The sequence below is a fragment of the Schistocerca nitens genome, chromosome 2, assembly GCF_023898315.1.
Source record: "Schistocerca nitens isolate TAMUIC-IGC-003100 chromosome 2, iqSchNite1.1, whole genome shotgun sequence".
NCBI lineage: Eukaryota > Metazoa > Arthropoda > Insecta > Orthoptera > Acrididae > Schistocerca > Schistocerca nitens.
In genome coordinates, this window is record NC_064615.1 from 271799056 (window position 1) to 271818908 (window position 19853).

Genomic DNA, 19853 nt, shown 5'->3' on the forward strand with positions numbered 1-19853 from the left:
TACCAGATCGGGTTGACGGAGGAGATAGAGAAGATCCAAAGAAGAGCGGCGCGTTTCGTCACAGGGTTATTTGGTAACCGTGATAGCGTTACGGAGATGTTTAACAAACTCAAGTGGCAGACTCTGCAAGAGAGGCGCTCTGCATCGCGGTGTAGCTTGCTCGCCAGGTTTCGAGAGGGTGCGTTTCTGGATGAGGTATCGAATATATTGCTTCCCCCTACTTATACCTCCCGAGGAGATCACGAATGTAAAATTAGAGAGATTCGAGCGCGCACGGAGGCTTTCAGACAGTCGTTCTTCCCGCGAACCATAAGCGACTGTAACACGAAAAGGAGGTAATGACAGTGGCACGTAAAGTGCCCTCCACCACACACCGTTGGGTAGCTTGCGGAGTATAAATGTAGATGCAGATGTAGATGTAAATGCATGCCTGTATTCGTCATGGCATACAATCGACACGTTCATCAAGGCACTGTTGGTCCAGATTGTCCCACTTCTCAAAAGCGATTCGGCATAGATCCCTCAGAGTGGTTGGTGGGCCACGTCGTCCATAAACAGCCATTTTCAATCTATACTAGGCATGTTCAACAGCGTTCGTGTCTGGAGAACACACTGACCACTCTAGTCGAGCAATGTCGTTGTCCTGAAGAAAGTCATTCACAAGATGTTCACGATGGGGGCGCGAATTGTCGTCCTTGAAGACGAATGCCTCGCCAATATGCTGCCGATACGGTTGCACTATGAGTCGGAGGATGGTATTCATGTATCGTACAGAGATCACGGCACCTTTCATGACCACCAGCAGCGTACGTCAACCCCACGTAATGCCGCCCCAAAATAGCAGGGAACCTCCACCTTGTTGAACTCGTGTAAGACATTCAGCCTGACAGGGTTGCCTCCAAACATGTCTTCAACAATTTTCCGGTTGAAGGCATTTGCGACACTCATCGGTGATGAGAACGTGATGCTAGTCCTGAGCGGTCCATTTGGCATGTTGTTTGGCCCATCTGTACCACGCTGTACGGTGTCCTGGTTGCAAAGATGGACCTCGCCATGGACGTCAGGAGTGAAGTTGCGCATCATGCAGCCTATTGTGCACAGTTTTAGTCGTAACACGACGTCCTCTGGCTGCACGAAATGCATTATTCAACATGGTGGCTTTGTGTCAGGGTTCCTCTGAGCCATAATCCGTTGCGGTCATTCACTGCAGTAGTAGCCCTTGGGCGGCCTGAGCGAAGCTGTCATTAACAGTTCTTGTCTTTCTATATCTCCTCCATGTCAGAACAACATCGCTTTCGTTCACTCCAAGACACCTGGACGCTTCCGTTGTTGACAGCCCTTCCTAGCACAAAGTATCAATGCGGACGCGATTGAACCGCGGTATTGACCATCTAGGCATGGCTGAGCTACAGACAACACGAGCCGTGTACCTCCTTCCTGGTGGAATCACTGGAACTGATCAGCTGTGAGACCCTCTCTGTCTAATAGGCGCTGCTCATGCGTGGTAGTTTATATCTTTGGATGGGTTTAGTGACATCTCTGAACAGTCAAAAGGACTGTGTCTGTGATACAGTATTCACAGTCAATGTCTATCTTCAGGAGTTCTGGGTACTGGGATGATGCAAAACTTTTTTTGGTGTGTGTTTCACTATTACAAAAAATGAGACCATCTTAAGCAACAGTACACAAATAGCTAATGTATTTAACAACCATTTATTAAGTGCAGATGGAAAAATTAGTGACAATAGTTCAAAATAAAAATCCAAACTGTACATGGAAGTGTCAGTTATGAGAACTCTTTGTCAGGTTAATTTTCATCTAACAACCTCTTGTGAAATAAGGAAAATCATTAAATTTTGAAAAATAAGTGTTCTGCTGGAGTAGATGACATTTCTAACAAGATATTGAAACAATGTGCAGCAGTTACACTTGATGTTCTGAATCATATATCGTAATCCATCACTAACTCAAGTAGTTTCCCAGACAGGCTAAAATATGCCATTATCAAGCCTCTCTACAAAACAGAGACACCACAGACGTCAATAATTACCACCCAGTATCCTTGCATACAGTATTTTCAAAAATAATCGAGGAAGTAAAGTACTCAAGTGTGGTTAGCCACCTCAACAGTAATTGGATACTTAGTAAATAACAGTTCAGATTTCAAAAATGCTGTTCCTCTGACACAGCAATAAAAAATTTCATTGCCTACATAATACAGTCTTCAAATAACAAAATGTCACCAATAGAAATTTTCTGTGACTTATCCAAAGCAATTGATTGTGTGAACCATGACATTAGGTTACAGAAATTACAATTCTATGGTATAAAAGGAACAGCATATAAATGGTTTAAGTCATGTCTACAGAACAGGAAGCAAAAAGTTTATTTCATATGGATTAAGTGATATAAGGAAGTTTCCCACTTCATCTAACTGGGGTGAAATCACATTAGGTGTTTGCCGGCCGCGGTGGTCTCGCGGTTCTAGGCGCGCTGTCCGGAGCCGTGCGATTGCTACGGTCGCAGGTTCGAATCCTGCCTCGGGCATGGATGTGTGTGATGTCCTTAGGTTAGTTAGGTTTAAGTAGTTCTAAGTTCTAGGGGACTGATAACCACAGCAGTTGAGTCCCATAGTGCTCAGAGCCATTTGAACCATTAGGTGTTCCACAGGTTTCGATCATAGGTCCCCTTCTGTTCTTGCTATGTTTGAATGACCTCCCTTCATATCTGTAACAAGAAGCTAAATTGACAATGTTTGCTGCTGATACAAGTGTCATTATTAATCCAGTAAAAAACTCCAACAGAAAATTATGCAAACAATGTCTTTGGAAAAGTTGTTAATTGGTTTTCTGTAAATGAATTTGCTCTGAACTTTAAAAAAAACACAGTACATCCAATTTTTTTGATGCAGGGAGTACAGTTCCTTCAATAAATATAACACATCAACAGAAGTCAGTAGCCAGGGTAGGGCATGCTAAGTTTCTGTGTGTACATATAGATGAAAATCTTAATTGGAAAATTAATCTTTTGGATCTCCTAAAGCGACCAGGTTTAGAAATTTTTGCAGTCAGAATAATTGTCAATTCTGAGGATATAGAAATTAGTAGGCTAACATACTCTGCATACTTTCACTCTCTGATGTCACACGGAATGATATTTTAGAGTAACTGAACACCTAGCAAAAAGTATTCCTGCTCAAAAAAAAAGAGGTTAGAATAACGTGTGGGGCTCATAGTCCTACATCTCGTAGGCATCTGTTTAAAAGGTTAGGAATTCTTACAACATCCTCATAGTACATTTAGTCAGTAATGAAATTTGTTCTCAGCAACATGGGCCAATTTAAAAACAACAGTGGCATTCATGATTATAATACCAGAGGAAAGAAAGACTTCCAATATACTCTACTTAACCTATCTTTGGCACAGAAAAGGGTAAAATATGCTGCTTCCAAATTTTTCGATAAATTACCAGATGGAGTAAAATGTCTGACAGACAACAGTAATAGTTTCAAAAATAAATTGAAATCGTATCTCCTTGACAACTCCTTCTATCCCATAGATGAATTCTTGAATAGGAATAAATAAATCTATAGATACAATTTATGCATTTGTGCCATTTAAGGGAATGGCGTGGGTAATAAAAATTTTAAGCTTAAAAACCCTTGATTCATGTGTGGATTTCTTATGCACTTGACATATTTCACATCATAATAGTTACCATGAGATTGATCAAGGGAACACGTAACTAAGTAACTAAAAGTACAGAATAACTGTTAACATCATGACAACTGCTAGGAAAGCTTACATTCTTATAAAATTTTCCTTATAAAATGGACAAAATTACTACAGACTCTGGAAGGAAGCATGACTTTAGCAATTATTAAATTACATCTTTAATTCTTGCTCTCGAATTTCATTTAGTAAATGGTCACAGGTGTGATTGTTGGTAATAATGTTAGTTTAATACCTTCTAAAGGAAGATAAAAAGACACATTTTTCCCACTTGTGTATGAGCTGGTGGATTCCCTGAAAGAGTAACCCCCACCCCACTGTGTCGCAGCATTGCTTGCTATTGAGATTATTTTCCACATGAGAAAAGATTGAGGAGTCACAGGGAACATTTTTGGCAAGACGTTTCTGTGACTTATTAGTATCATCTAAAACTTCAAGTTTCCAGTTAACAGTCACAATATGCTATAGTTCATTCCCACTGTGCATGTCAGTGATTTAACCTTCGTCATCTGGTTGTTTTATGTCAGTTAATATGACATATATGTGTAGTGATGACAATGACAAACATTGTTGGGTGCATGACATTACCATCCCTAGCGCCCTTACAACGATCTTGGGGGGATCAGAGTAGCTAAAAGAAAATTATAGCAATCTAACATATATATATATATATATATATATATATATATATATATATATATATATATATATATATATATCCTGAATTAAATCATTTCTGCCTGACTGATCACTGGACTAATAGGGGATTAGACATCGCCCTGAAGTACATTAAGCCTCCATCCTAACAGCTTAGGTTGGAGTCTGAACTGTTCACCAAATTTCACAAATGGGTGTAACCGCGTGCACAAAGAGCTACATGTGATATGAGGACAAGTGAGCAGGTTTCCGCCCTGCCCATTTGACTGGCGGGAGGGGCGCCACAGGTGGTTAGTTGACCCCTCAGGCCACAATTCAATTTCGTGTGCCTCATCTCGGGCTGCTCTCCCACCCATTCACACCTGACTTTCTGGCTGAACAGCGAGTTCATAGACATTTGGCGAATGGTGCTTTGTTCAGCTGTCACCCCTTACAGACTTTCATCAGCACCATATTCGCTTGCTGGTTGCCTTTTATTCCCATGTGCCCAGGTACCTAGCGGGGCACCACCATATATCCACAATGTTGTCACAAAAGAAGTGCATTTTGCATATTTTGCAGAACCTTTTCACCCACATACATATTTTGAAGAGCATATAGATCACAAAGAGGATCGGATCAGATCGGAAACATGTTTCCTTTATGCATCTGCTAGGCAGACTCTGAAGACACAAGCAGAGAAAACTATTGAGCAGCCAAGGCATTCTCCCTTTTTAGATCCATCTCAATAAAAAAATTAAAACAGCTGTGCTCATTTAAAAGTTTGTAAACGTACCTAAAAGCTTACATCTGTAGCTTTACCTTTTTAACATCAGCCAAATTTAAAAGCAACAATGGCCCTGAACATGCTAAGGTGGTGAATTACTCCACCATGGTGAAAATCTTTAATATTCGCCGCAATCGTTTTTAAAATACATCTCTTTATTCAAGTCCCATATGGTCTCACTGCTTGTGGACGACTACCGAAAAGCCACTCCTTGCACGGGAGAGAATCAGTATGGTGCACCAGCATCTTGACTATGGAATACATTTTGTACACTTGTTGCACTGTCACTAGCTTTCTTGTTTTCTTTTTATTTACAACAGCTCCATTACAATATCTGTATTACTACAGGTATGTATTGTGTGTAGTGTTGTGTAATGTTTGTGTGGTATGATGACGGCAACGAGGGAAGGCCGAGGCTGAAACCTGGTGCTGGCTCCAGCCTACTCTTCGCGAGTAGCACAAATGGGGCTGCCAAGCTTAACATCCCATTCCAACGAACAGATCATCATCAAAAGTGTCACATGCCTGCATTTCATTAGACACTTTGTCGAGATGTGGTATTTAAATCAGGACATTGACGCAAATTCTCGTGTGAGGAACCGTATACCACCACCTTTCCTCCCCTTGGTGGCAAAATACTGGCGGTGAAAATTTTTTCTGCCACTGGGAATCGAACTGACGTACCCTTGGGTCAAGTGTCATCACCAAACAAGACTACATTAGCGACCTTTTCTTTTTTTAGTGAGGTAGAGCTATCAGCTTCAGGTCTGTACAGGCAGGGTGGGCTGGGATTCCTACCTTCATGCCTCTCCCTTCCTGTCCCTGGACCACTCCCCCTTCTTCCCTTTCAGGAAGGCAGGTTAAACAAAACATCTTTATTCTTACAATAACGTCCGTCTGGGAGTAAAAAAGTAGTCAAACCGCAACAAGAACAAAATTTAAGCATAAATAGAACGTGAAGGCCGCCCTTCCAGTGGAACCAATATTAGACACTACACCTGTTGTTACCATCGATCAACATGTCCACGGATCCTTCTAATCAACCATTAGGGCCAGGCGTCTTCAGAAAGAAAGGGTTCATAAGGTTCTGTCACTTTTTCTAGTTCGTTTCGTAAAATTAACATGCACATAACGTTAACTTCTCATACTCGACACACCCCAACTGTGGGTAGATTCCAAGAAGACACTACTCAGATAATTAGTGAAGTATTTGGCGTAATGCAGGTGGTGTCGTAGACGAGTGAATCTTTCTGATTGGGAGGTCCAAAAATTGAGAGTGTTTGTCATCATCTCAGTAAAGATACAATACGGTCAAACCTATAATCCATATCATTGCATTTATCTTATTATACAGATAAAACGTCATACCCAAGATACCCACTGGACCACGTTCAAATATCGCAGCAAGTTGCTACAGACATCCATACATATGTGTTGTAGGAGACAGGTATAGGTAAGGCGCGCCATCCATCGACTGTCATGTGTGAAGATAAACCACAAACATTTGATCATTCCCCAGAGTGGGAATGCGGTAAAGCTCCCTTCTGCGAAGCCACTGCTGATGATCTTTGCTCCATACTTCTCCAAGTTCAAGCAGCTTCTGGCTATGGCACACTAATGGGCACTCCAGTCCAGTGATGTTTGGACAGAATCTGGGGTATGCACTAAAAACACTGGATCGTCCATGTACATATGGCAGACAAAGGTATGGTCTCTCAGCGTAAGTCCATGTGGATGGCATCATGGTCTATGTAACAGTGGCTCCACAGCAATGGCATGCATATCCACCAACAGGGGGAACCTTGCCTCACAGAACAGGTGATAGTGATCTTGCCTGCAATATGTCCATTGATCATAATCTGTGAAGTCGCCCCAACTAGAAGGCACGTGATGGTGTGTATGAAGGAGTGGGGGAAGGCCAGCAGCCACAGCACCTTCTCAAGATAACTGTGGCATACCCTATTGAAAGCATGGTCAAACTCCACTGACACTACAGCTCTGTGCATGTGACACGACTCTGCCAGTGTGATGACACTGTGGTAATCACTGAGTGCTATCTGTATGTTGCTCTTATCTTTGAAACACATCTCGTCTGTAGAGACGACTTAGTGCAGGACACTGAATCTAGGCAGCCAGAATTCTCCTAAATGTCTTGAAATTGCTGTTGAGCACCGTAAGAGGGTGATAATGGTCAACTCCCCTTTCAGCAGACAGCTTGGGGACCGATATAAGGATGCCATCAACAAAGCAGGTGGCATCTGCATTGCAGGGTTCATCAGTTCCTGGTAGATCATAACCCATTGGGGCATCATAAAATCATGGAATGTATGATAAAACTCGTTTGGGAGACCGTCTGGGCCCAGCGAATTGTTGGTCGCTCCTTTGCTGAGGGCGCTGGTGGCGTCCTCTGCCATTATGGAGTACTTGAGGGTTGCCACTGCGTTTCCATCGAGGGTCAAGTGGAGGACGTCATCCACCGCCATAACATCCTGATCGTCTGTGGCGTAGAATCGCCGGTAATGATCTGACAAGTCGTAGACAATATCCTTTTGGCCCATCAGGCGCCGGCCATCCAGCATATCCAGCGCAGGGATCAATACTCTTCGACATCTGTGACGTTCGCAGAATGTGTGATACAAGATCAGCGGTTCTCCCCCCGAAGGGGTCTTGACTACAGACATGACCAAGTGTGCCATCGAGACAATGTCATGTAAGTATTGTGATCTTTATCAGACCTCAGACCTTTATCAGACCTCACTCAGCCTGACGTCTTGATGGCGGCGGTTGGGCGTCTTTCTCCAGCAGTAGCGTAAAATGATATTCCATGGTGTCTTTTGCGAACACACAGCCTCTCAACAGCAGTTCGTCATTACATGCCACAGTGCAGATTTTGCGCAATCAAGCCAGCGCAGGATCATGGAAAGAAAGGTCAGATGCTGCCTTTCACAGTTCCTCCAGGTCTCCACTATCCTCTGCCGACATTCTGGATCCTCAAGGAGCGCTACATTCATCTTCCATGTGCTCCTGCTCCGCCACACCCTCTGTCGTGGAAGGGAAATGGTGCAGAGGTACAGGTAGCTATAATGATCCACACAGACTGCTAGCCACATGTCAGCATCAAGCGTCGCTGCTGTAAGTCTCAGGAAGACATATACTTGGTCAAGGCGACTCGCCAAATGCCTGGTAACGTATGTGTATCTCTGTCTGTTGCTGTGGAAACTCTGCAAGGTGTTGACAAGCCGAAGGTCTTGCACCAGGCGTGTGCTAAAGTGTGGTATTTGATCCTTCGGTGACAGGGCACAATTGAAGCTACCCCCTGGGATGATATGATCGTAGTGTTCCTCGAATAAGGGCGCGACCTCCTCTGCATAAAATCTTGCATGGTCTCTTGTCTAGAGACAGCATGTAAATTCACAATCATGACGTTCTGATATGTGATAGCAAATCTTTGTGCTGACGGAGGGTAGACTGCACAACCAATCATGATGACTCCCTTCACAAGAATGGTCGTACCACTGTCATTATCCGTACATGGCGCCTTATAAACGTTGTATCCATAAATGAATAGAAACTGGTCGAGGCACACTTCCTGGAGGAGTGCGTCATCGGGATCTGACACCCAGAACAAGTCACGAAACTTCTACATCTTGACATCAGAACTGATGGTATTGAGACTGATGGTGCCAATCCAGTAGGCCTGTCATGGGGAGGCTGTATTGTTGGCGGCAGTTGGGAGAGGTGGAAGAACAGAAGAAGGCCTCACCATCAAGAATGGATCCCCTCTCATGTCCACTGCAATTTAACTGTCGTGATGTAAAGCAAGGGCAGCTGAAGGTTGAAGTACATTCATGATAGGGTTAGATACTGAAACCCTTTGCTGTCCATCATCGAGAAGCATGGAACTGTGAGAGGTCTCCTTCGAATCCGCTGCTGATCAAATAGCGTCAGGGGATCCGACGATCACATCTTCCTGCTGGGTATGGCCGCCACCGTCGAGATATTCGTCTTCGATTGACGTCATGGAGGTATTGGATGGAGCCAGTCGACGTTTCTTCCGTCGCTTTGGAGCCTATTGTTTTCCGACGACGACTGGGTGTTATTACCATCAGGTACAAAAGCATCGGTTCTCACCGACAAATCTGCGATGGCCAATCTCTCCTGCAGGGCTGTTCCCCTCCGCATTTTAAAACCGGAGCTAGGGGTTGCTCTGGCAGAGCAAAATTTCGTCCGTAGTGCGCTGCCGCCGCTGCATCGGAGGCTGCTCAGTGTCGACTGAAGGCGATGCTTCAGTCGACAGTCAATGATCAGTTGGAAGGGTCACCACGCATGTCGACTGGAGCACCGTTACATTGGGTGACATCTTCTCATCTCCCGTCGGTATCGCGTAATGTCACGTTGCATACAGCTTGATCTGAGAAGTCCCTCTTGCCCACATCTCGAACAGGTCTTTGGCTGGCCGTCGTAACTTACAATGGCACGGTATCTGCCGTTGTTCAAACGGGACAGGAAGTGTTTAGTAAGGTCTATGCGCACCTGGCGTGCCCCATTCAGAACTTTGTAAGCAGTAAAGTGTGCCCACTTTTTCGCTGTATGGCTTATCACAGTGCCATTTCTGCTGGTACCTCAAATGGCAACTCCAGCACTAGGACCGTCCTCTGGCACCTGATTGTTCCACTTTCACAGAGCCAATGTGTCCATCAGAAAGTCTAAATTGAAGGTCGATCGTTTTTTAGAGAATGCTTTCACAAGCTGCGTCATCCACCAGTTGCACATGGAGAGGTGAATCCCTATTACTTCGTGACGATCGATGTGAACGTCATCTCGTAAAAACTGTTCTATTTCCAACGCTTTTAGTCGCGCACACTCGGCCGTAAAACTGAACTTCAGCGTCGACTTTCGTCCTGAATATGTCACGGTTCGTCGGTGGAAGTAAGCTGTGTGGAGATGGCTGTAGATCACAGCAACACCGCGCGCCCTAACGCGGCAGGGAAGTAAGCAGGAAGTCCGAACCGCTGCCCTGCCAAAGGCAAACTCTCGACTTCGGCCACAGAGGCAGGTTACCGTAAATAGTCACCGTCAGACTAGAAGTGGCGGCTCGCCACCTTGGTGCAGGGGGTCTAAATGCACCTGTAGCCAGTCTGATGCCCCCACAGTAGCCCTAGTGGGTCTGAACGTCACACGTCCATAATGAAGCTAGAACAAAACGCCGGCCTGTGTGGCCAAGCGGTTCTAGACGCTTCAGTCTGGGTCCGCGCGACCGCTACGGTCGCAGGTTAGAATCCTGCCTCGGGCATGGATGTGTGTGCTGTCCTTAGGTTAGTTAGGTTTAAGTAGTTCTAAGTTCTCGGGGACATTACCTCAGATGTTAAGTCCCATGGAGATCAAAGCCTTTTTAGAACCAAACAAACGCTGTATAACACTGGAACAGACATGCTTGACCTCCTCCCCAAACTCTGTGTGCTGCACGCTTTAAACGTTTAAGGGCTTTGATGGATCGAGAGGAAAAGTCCCTCAAGTGTGGCAGGTAAGTAAACGTCTGGTAGAAATTGGTACCCACATACCTCACGACTCGTTAAAATTTAAAATGGTATCCCTCAGTTTCAGTTCTGGGATATGAAAAGGGGACAGGAACGGTTAACAAGCAAAACACACAGTTTATTTTCTGGCGACGACTTACGACCACTTCTTTGTGCCCATTTCTCCAGTCTCTTAGTAGTCATCTGCAGGTTACATCATAAATCACAGGTAACTAACGCTCACGACCGTTATGACGTGTACTTGAACTAAGTCTGATTTTATCCGCGTAGTGACGCTACTAATGCCACTTTTATGCTACTGACCCGAAATCTGTAGACATATGCCTACCAACAACTCCTCCTTGGCCTTGCAATTTGTTTCTGTCAGTGTATTTTTGTAAGCACATTCAGCACATATGTGGGTACGGTCGGCAGAATGTGTTGCGCATAGAGTTAGTGGGATAGAAGTAGTAAATTAAAATAAAATGATTTAAAAACGGTCTTGATCGCAGACGATTTCACCCTTTTAATTAACAGCCATCATTAGAGTTTGAACTGTAATAACAAAAGTAAAAGAGCTATATTACGTAGAGACGTCAATGATGTAAAAGTATTCACTGAAACGATAAATCATTACCCAGCTGGACGCCGGCGATGGCGCCTGACCCGCTGTGGACGCCTCGGTCACTGTAACAGATGCTGGTGGCTAAGCAACAGGTCAGGCGCCATCGTCGTCATCCAGCTCTGTTATGATTTACCCTTTCAGTGTATACTTTTACATAATTGAATTCTCTATGTAATATAGCTCTTTTACTCTTGTTATTACAGTGCAAATTCTGATGATGGCCCTTAATTAAAATGCTGAAATCAGTCAGAATTTGACATCGGCTGCGATCAAGACTGTCTGTAAATAATTTTATGACAATGAAGATCGCTGTTCTCCAACAATGTTATATAAAAATAATAAATTAAAATGTCATGCATGATGCGGCAGTTTGTTACACATCTTTGTATTTGACGTCGTATCTCCTCAAGTGTGTCCTACAATGATATATTTTTGTAGGTACGCTCAACAGATACTATCAAGGAAATGTGTTTCGAATAGAGATAGTAATAAAGAAGTACTAAAATTGAAACGTCATGCAGTTTTACAGCGTGAACAGGGAAAATGCAGCAAGCCATAAACTTGTTTCTTTCATAATTTTGTGGGGGTTGTCAGCGACAATAGGTTTTGGAAAGATTTGAAATTGTGTGTGAAGTTTCTTGGAAGTCGCAGATTGCCCTTATTCTGAAATAGTGAGTGAACAAAGAATAGATATTCGCGCGTCGTAGGCTACATTCCTTTTTCACCCTTACTTCTTTGATAAGTAGGTGTTCCTAAATCCTACAGCGGTTATCTCCAGACAGTAAGTAATATGTGCACCAAGTTTGGTTGAAATCGGTCTAGTGTTTTTGGAGGGTATGTGGAATGTACATACATACGTACATCCATTTTTGTATTGTATGAATTCCTGTCTTTCCCTGAACTTTTTTATACACTCCTGGAAATTGAAATAAGAACACCGTGAATTCATTGTCCCAGGAAGGGGAAACTTTATTCACACATTCCTGGGGTCAGATACATCACATGATCACACTGACAGAACCAGAGGCACATAGACACAGGCAACAGAGCATGCACAATGTCGGCACTAGTACAGTGTATATCCACCTTTCGCAGCAATGCAGGCTGCTATTCTCCCATGGAGACGATCGTAGAGATGCTGGATGTAGTCCTGTGGAACGGCTTGCCATGCCATTTCCACCTGGCGCCTCAGTTGGACCAGCGTTCGTGCTGGACGTGCAGACCGCGTGAGACGACGCTTCATCCAGTCCCAAACATGCTCAATGGGGGACAGATCCGGAGATCTTGCTGGCCAGGGTAGTTGACTTACACCTTCTAGAGCACGTTGGGTGGCACGGGATACATGCGGACGTGCATTGTCCTGTTGGAACAGCAAGTTCCCTTGCCGGTCTAGGAATGGTAGAACGATGGGTTCGATGACGGTTTGGATGTACCGTGCACTATTCAGTGTCCCCTCGACGATCACCAGTGGTGTACGGCCAGTGTAGGAGATCGCTCCCCACACCATGATGCCGGGTGTTGGCCCTGTGTGCCTCGGTCGTATGCAGTCCTGATTGTGGCGCTCACCTGCACGGCGCCAAACACGCATACGACCATCATTGGCACCAAGGCAGAAGCGACTCTCATCGCTGAAGACGACACGTCTCCATTCGTCCCTCCATTCACGCCTGTCGCGACACCACTGGAGGCGGGCTGCACGATGTTGGGGCGTGAGCGGAAGACGGCCTAACGGTGTGCGGCACCGTAGCCCAGCTTCATGGAGACGGTTGCGAATGGTCCTCGCCGATACCCCAGGAGCAACAGTGTCCCTAATTTGCTGGGAAGTGGCGGTGCGGTCCCCTACGGCACTGCGTAGGATCCTAGGGTCTTGGCGTGCATCCGTGCGTCGCTGCGGTCCGGTCCCAGGTCGACGGGCACGTGCACCTTCCCCGACCACTGGTGACAACATCGATGTACTGTGGAGACCTCACGCCCCACGTGTTGAGCAATTCGGCGGTACGTCCACCCGGCCTCCCGCATGCCCACTATACGCCCTCGCTCAAAGTCCGTCAACTGCACATACGGTTCACGTCCACGCTGTCGCGGCATGCTACCAGTGTTAAAGACTGCGATGGAGCTCCGTATGCCACGGCAAACTGGCTGACACTGACGGCGGCGGTGCACAAATGCTGCGCAGCTAGCGCCATTCGACGGCCAACACCGCGGTTCTTGGTGTGTCCGCTGTGCCGTGCGTGTGATCATTGCTTGTACAGCCCTCTCGCAGTGTCCGGAGCAAGTATGGTGGGTCTGACACACCGGTGTCAATGTGTTCTTTTTTCCATTTCCAGGAGTGTAGTTTCTTCTTTCGTCAGTCAGTCGACTTAGTACTTCTGTTACCCAAGGTCTCGTCTTAGTTACCTTTCTTGTAACTATGTCTGACTGTAACATCTGTGATGCCCATTTTTAGAGATGTCCACTCCTCTTCAACTGAACTGCCTATTGTAATGTTCCTCATCGCAGTACCCGCATCCTTAGCGAACTTCAGACGCCGTATCATCACTCATGAGTACTTTAGTGTACCACTTCCTTCCACTCAGACTCCTCCGTACGATTCTCCTAAAACTCAGTCGACTCTTCATCGTTACTAAATTATGATCTAAGTCTGTATCTGCTCGTCGATATGATTTACAATCCAATATCTGATTTGGGAATCTCTGTTCGACCGTGAAGTAATCCAGCTGGAAACTTCCAGTGTATCGGGGTCTTTTCCAAGTTTACTTCCTCCTCTTGTGATTCTTGAACAAGGTATTCACAAATATCATCTGAAATTTATTGCAGAACTCAAAAAGTCTTTCTCCTCCCTGATGCTTACTGCCTATCCTATATTCTCCCGTAACCTTTTCTTGTATTCCTTCCCCTACAACCGGATTTCAGCCCCCCACGATTATAATATAATATAATATAATGACTTACGAGTTCAATAGTTACACTTCTTCCATATACTCATTTTCCGAAAGCGACGCCGGCATTTACATCTGAACTACCGTTGTCAACATTGGTTTGCTGTCGGAACTGATGAGAACAACCCTATCACTGAACAGCCTTATGCCCTACTTTCCTACTTATATCTAATCTTAAAACCGTTAAACTGTTTTCTGCTGCTGTTGGTATTACCCTATATTCGCCTGACCAGAAATCCTTACCTTCATTCCATTTCACTTCAGTGACCGCCGATATGTTATAGTATTTCTTCAGGCAATCGAGGTTTCTTTGCATTATCTTCCTTGTACCTTTATCGGCCGATCACAATTATGTGATTTCCTCTTCTAGAGATGGCAATTCCTCTTCAACTGAACAGCTTATTGTGGCATTTACTATCGAAATATCTGCAGCCTTAGGGTACATCAAACGTATCTGATCATTCTTCACTTGTTCAGTATTCCGTTTCTTTCGTCATTGGATCTTCTGGATTGTTTTCATAAACTCCAGTCTACTCTTCATCATTACTAAATTTTGTCCTAAGTCTAAATCTGCTCCTGCGTACACCTTGAAGATCTACATCTAATATGCAAATGCTGTCTCATCATGGAAGTAATCCAGCTGAAATCTTCCATGTGTCTGAGTATTTTCCAAGAACATTCACCTGTGTTGTGGTTTCTGAACAGTGTGTTCGATGTTAATATCTCAAATCTATCGTAGAACTCAATTAGTCTTTAACGTCCTCGTTCCTACAATTGAGCCTACATTCTCCTGCAAATCTCTGTTACATTCCTACGGCTCCTATTGCTTTCCAGTCACCCAGCTTCAGTTCACGCCCCTACCCATCTTAATTTTCTCTTTCTTAAGTTGTCAGTACTGCTGATGCTCTCCGATATTGGAATAACACCACAGCTTTGTACATAACGAAGAAATCCTGTGCTTACCTCAGGAAGGAGACCGGGGTTCAAGTTCAGGTCTTGGAACAAATTTTAATTCGTTACTTCAGCTTCTCTCCTTATCGAAGATAAATTTCTAAACTCAGTATGTCTCCAAGAATGTGTAATTCCATCAGATGCTGGCACTGAGTTGTTTATAGCAACTCACTCTCTGCCTGTACTTTTTCCTCTTCTTTCGTTTCCCACTCTCTGAGGTAGATTTGGTCAGTCAGTTTTTGTGTGTTGTTCTTTTCTCAGTGCTCAGTTCATTCATTCTTTCTGATCTCCTTTTCCTCTCTTCTTCTAGAATCATGTGTTTGGGTATTTGCGTAGATTCGTCTTGGAACCTAATATTTTCATCTTTAGTAACTAATTCAGGTGTTTGATCGATTAGTGTTTTTTTCTGAACTCCTTAGTTCTACTAGGTCTTTCTCGGTTTTTTAAACCATCTGGGGTTGTTTTGCAGTTACGGAAAAAGCCAAAGATTTATTTGCTTAATCTGTTTGGGTTTATTCTGAGAAGATACCCATAAAAAATTATTCTCCTTTTTCGCACTGCATGTGAAAGTTTTGTTCGATTTTCTGGTAGAGAGTTTAATTTTTGATGTAAACTATCTTATTATCTTGGAATTTTGGTCGTGTGATTTTCCTTAAAATTTTTCTTCCCTTTACCTCAAGTTTCTCCATTAGGCCTTTGAAGTTCATGTTTAGTGTTTCTGCTACATACAATGTTTCTAGCTTTATCACTGTCTTGCAATGTGTAATTTTGGACCCCCACGATAGGGATTATTTGTTGCATGGATCTTTTGTTAGTTGGAAAGCCAGTTCAAGTTTATTTTTTCTCGAGTCCATTACTTTGATTTTCCCAGAATTCCAACTAATCCACTCTCAGAGACATTTAAATTCGTTCACTATTTAAATCTTTTGTTCTTGGAGGTTGAGGTGTTAACGTGAGTTCTCGATGTTTGTCATGACCTCAGTTTTTTTGAAGGAGATGTGAAGACCTATTTTAGCTGCTTGTTTCTTTAGTTCAAGGCCTGTGATTCTTCCATTGTTTCGGCAAACAGGGCCATATCATCTGCAAAAGCTATGCAATTTACCTTAAGGCTCCTCTTTTTGCTACCCAGTCTTATACCACTCTTTATATTTGTTTTCCATTCTCTGATAACTTTCTCAAGCGCACAACTCAACAGCAACGATGAGTGTCTGTTCCGCTGTCGTACCCACGTTTTTATTTCGAAGAGTTCTGATAGTTCACCCATGAATTTAACTTTCGAAAATGTTTTTTAAGGGTCGCTTTCTTGATATTAGTTGTTTTCTTATCCGAACCCATTTCTTCCAGTGCTGCTAATAGGGATTCTCTGTCAATCGAATCATATGCTTTTTTGAAATCAATGAAGGAGATTAAATATGTCTTTGCCCTTGATTTTTGGTATGACATAATTTTTGTAAGTTTAGTATTTGTTCTGAAACCTCCCAGGTATTACATGATATGTCGGTCCAGTTGCGGCTCTGCTCTGTTCAAAAGGACTTTAGAAATAATCTTGTACGCTATATCCAGCAGTGACATTCCTCTATAATTGTTATGGTCTATCTTTAAGCCTTTCTTGTGGTTAGGGTGGATGAGAGCTATTCTTCATTCTGCGGCTCTCTCTTCTTCTTTCCAGATTTTATCGAAAATACATTGAATAGATGTAATTGCATTTTTGCCAGCTTCTTTTCATAGTTCGGTCATTATTTGGTTTTCTACAGACACTTTCTTGTTTTTCTATTCTAAAGTTACCTTCTGTAGTTCTTCAGACGTTGGTGGTTCTGTATCTGGCTTCTCGCTGTTACTTGGGATGGATTTAAATTTTTCAGGGATGGTTTCACAATTCAGGAGCTTCTCAAAGTAGCCTCCTAGTATCTTGCAATTTTCCGTTTTATTGTGAGCGATGGTCCCATTTACATCACTAAATTGTAGGGTAGGCACTTCGTATTTTGATAACCTTTATTTGAACGTTCTGTAAAAGCTTCTTGTGTTGTTTTAGTAAATTCTTCATCAGTTTGGAGAAGGGTTTTGTTTTAATGGGTCTTTTTAATCCTTTTTATACTTTATACAGTTTTAACGCTAATGAAATTTAATCTGCGTTCTTATGTTTCCTGTGATTGCCAATTTTGCCACGTCTGTTTACCTGTTTCAATGACGGCATCACATTCAAACGACCACCTAGGGTGTTTTTTGCTTTTTACATTTGGTGCTATCCATTCGGCCATAGTACTGTTTCCCTGGATATCCACCCAACTTCGGGTCTGAATCGTTTCTGTTGCTTTTGTGAATTCATCTGATTTTAATATTTTTGCGGTGTTGTATTCTCGATCCTTGATTTGTTTTACGCTTCCTTTCCGGCTTGGGATGACTTTGAACTTAATTTTAGAGAGGTAGTGCTCCGAATTCTAGGTACACCCATGGCTACCCTAACCTTCACGATTTCTTTGCGCGAAAATTTCTTTCTTGCCACATGATCAATTTTTAAATTCTCCTAGGTTGGGATTTGGGGATGTTCATGTCTTTTGTATTCGTGATAGTTTTTTAAAAGCTGTAGATTTAAGAATTAGGTGGTGTGCTTGGCAAAGTTCTATTGGCCTGGTGCAATTCTGGTTTGTTCTTTTGTGGGCAAGATAATCTCCAACAGTTTTCTTATATTTTTTCCTTTACCAATCTGTGCAGAAAAGTCTCGAAGAAGAACGATGATGTTTTTTATACTGAATTTTCTGAATCATATTATCTAGCTGATTCCAAAAGGCTTCTAGTTTTTGTTTTTATTATCTTCATTCATAGGTGCTTGGGCATTGATGATTGTGTAGATTTTGTTTGTACTTGTGAATGTAAGACTTGAGTCTCTCCAATGGAGAATCAAAGTTAACTATTGAGTTCAAGATTTTTTGACGACTATAAAGGCTGTTCCAAGATGTGGCACATTTTTCATCATTCTCAGTCCCACTTTCCCTTTGTATATCCTAAAAGCTTCCGAGTCGAAGGTATCTGTATCCGCGTATCGCGTTTGTGGAATGACTGCTATGAGTATGTTGTGGTCCTTTAGCGCATCTGTCAGTTGTTTTAGTTTTCCAGTCTTCGACAGTGAGTTTACATTAAAAGTTGCTAAGTACGTTGGTTGTTTATATTGAAATTTAGCTGAGGTTCCAAGACTTGTCTTCGTGCAATGTTGCAGACTCTCCAAAATCCGAATGTCTGCTGACGTAATGACTTATAGTAGATCGTCAACGTGGGGTAAAATGGTTTACATCACAGACTTCCGTAATTGATGAACGTTATTTTGGGAGTAGCCCGAGAGCCACAAGAAAATACAACCAAGATTGGGAGTCTTGCAGATAGTTCTTCCGCTCTCTCCGCTATTGGAAATCTGAGTTTCCTCGACCGTCTTTGAGACCGTTGACCAGGTTTCACCTAATAACCCTAGAAAGGGGCCCTTAGTGGGTGCTACCATCTGGAGCCAGATGGACCCGGGTTTATTTACGAGCTGTTACTCCACCTCCTCCTCCTCCTCCTTCCTCATCACTTGCAAGATAGGGCCCCAAACTTGGGATCGGCACTGCTGGAGTTTCTGCATATACGATTGTATGCTGCTGTTAATATTACCCATCATTCGTCTGACCAGAAGACCTCATTTTCTCTCCATCTCACTTCACTAACCCCCACTGCGTATGGACTGACCCATTGCATTTGTAGTTTTAGACTTTCCAGCTTCATTACCACATTCAGACTTCTGACATTCCACACTCGTACTCCTACACTTTTAGCATTTCGATGGTTATTTAATCATATTCGCCAGGTCACCTTCCCACTGCCAGTTCTTTCTAAATTGCAAAGTATAAGGCAGGAAATCGGCTGTGTCCTGTAGGAAAGATTCTAGCAGTTATCTAAAGAGATTCAGAGAAATCAGCGAAAAGCTGAATCTGGATGTCATGATGGGGTTTCGAATGGCCGAGATCACGAATATGAGCTCAGTATCACACCATTGAGGCTTGTCGCTCAATTTTTCCAAATGGAGTCGTTTAATTCTGTGGTGCAGAACTTCATTGATGGCAACTGTGTGCTCGAACTTTAAAGTGGTCGTGAGTATCAGTTCTGACGTTTAAAATCCATTCCAGTTTCTATTGTTTTATTAAGGTGAAAAGCTGCTACATATTAGTCATTGTAAACGCTAATGCTTAGGTTCTTTACAGGTCCAGTATGGGGCCGAAGCTGATCAACACGCACTTCAGCGACGTGTGTGCTTAGGTTGTGGCCCCGCGTAGCGTCTTATTTACAGCTGAAGTAAGGAACTGCAGTGTATTCACTTTATAATAAATAAAAGTTTATAGTGTTCATTGATTTCTGTGCTGCTCCAACCGCATAGCCCACGATATTTCAAGTGGAAGTCAGTGAAATATCGTATGGATTCCACACACCAGAAAGAATTGTAAAATTTAGTATAACTGATATGCACATAATGCAATTTGCAATGTGTTTATGGAGGTGTATATACGTACTGAAAAAGATTGCGGCAGATTATTAAGCTTTCTTTTTTCCCAAATATTGGACGATACATTTCACATATTTAGTTCGATTTATGTTTCGACGATTACTTTACTTTACTTTATTCTCTTATAAAAATTCTTATCA

General features: G+C 43.2%; 1 protein-coding gene across 1 annotated transcript in view; it reads left to right on the plus strand.

The window, feature by feature from the left end:
* The window catches only part of LOC126234353 (uncharacterized), a 135259-nt gene extending 115738 nt beyond the window's left edge, over positions 1 to 19521 (plus strand). The window contains exon 6 of the mRNA XM_049943041.1: positions 19415 to 19521. Coding sequence (XP_049798998.1) covers positions 19415 to 19437 — 23 coding nt within the window. The 3' untranslated portion in view covers positions 19438 to 19521. The remainder of the gene's footprint in view (positions 1 to 19414) is intronic.
* The last annotated feature ends 332 nt before the right edge of the window (positions 19522 to 19853 follow it).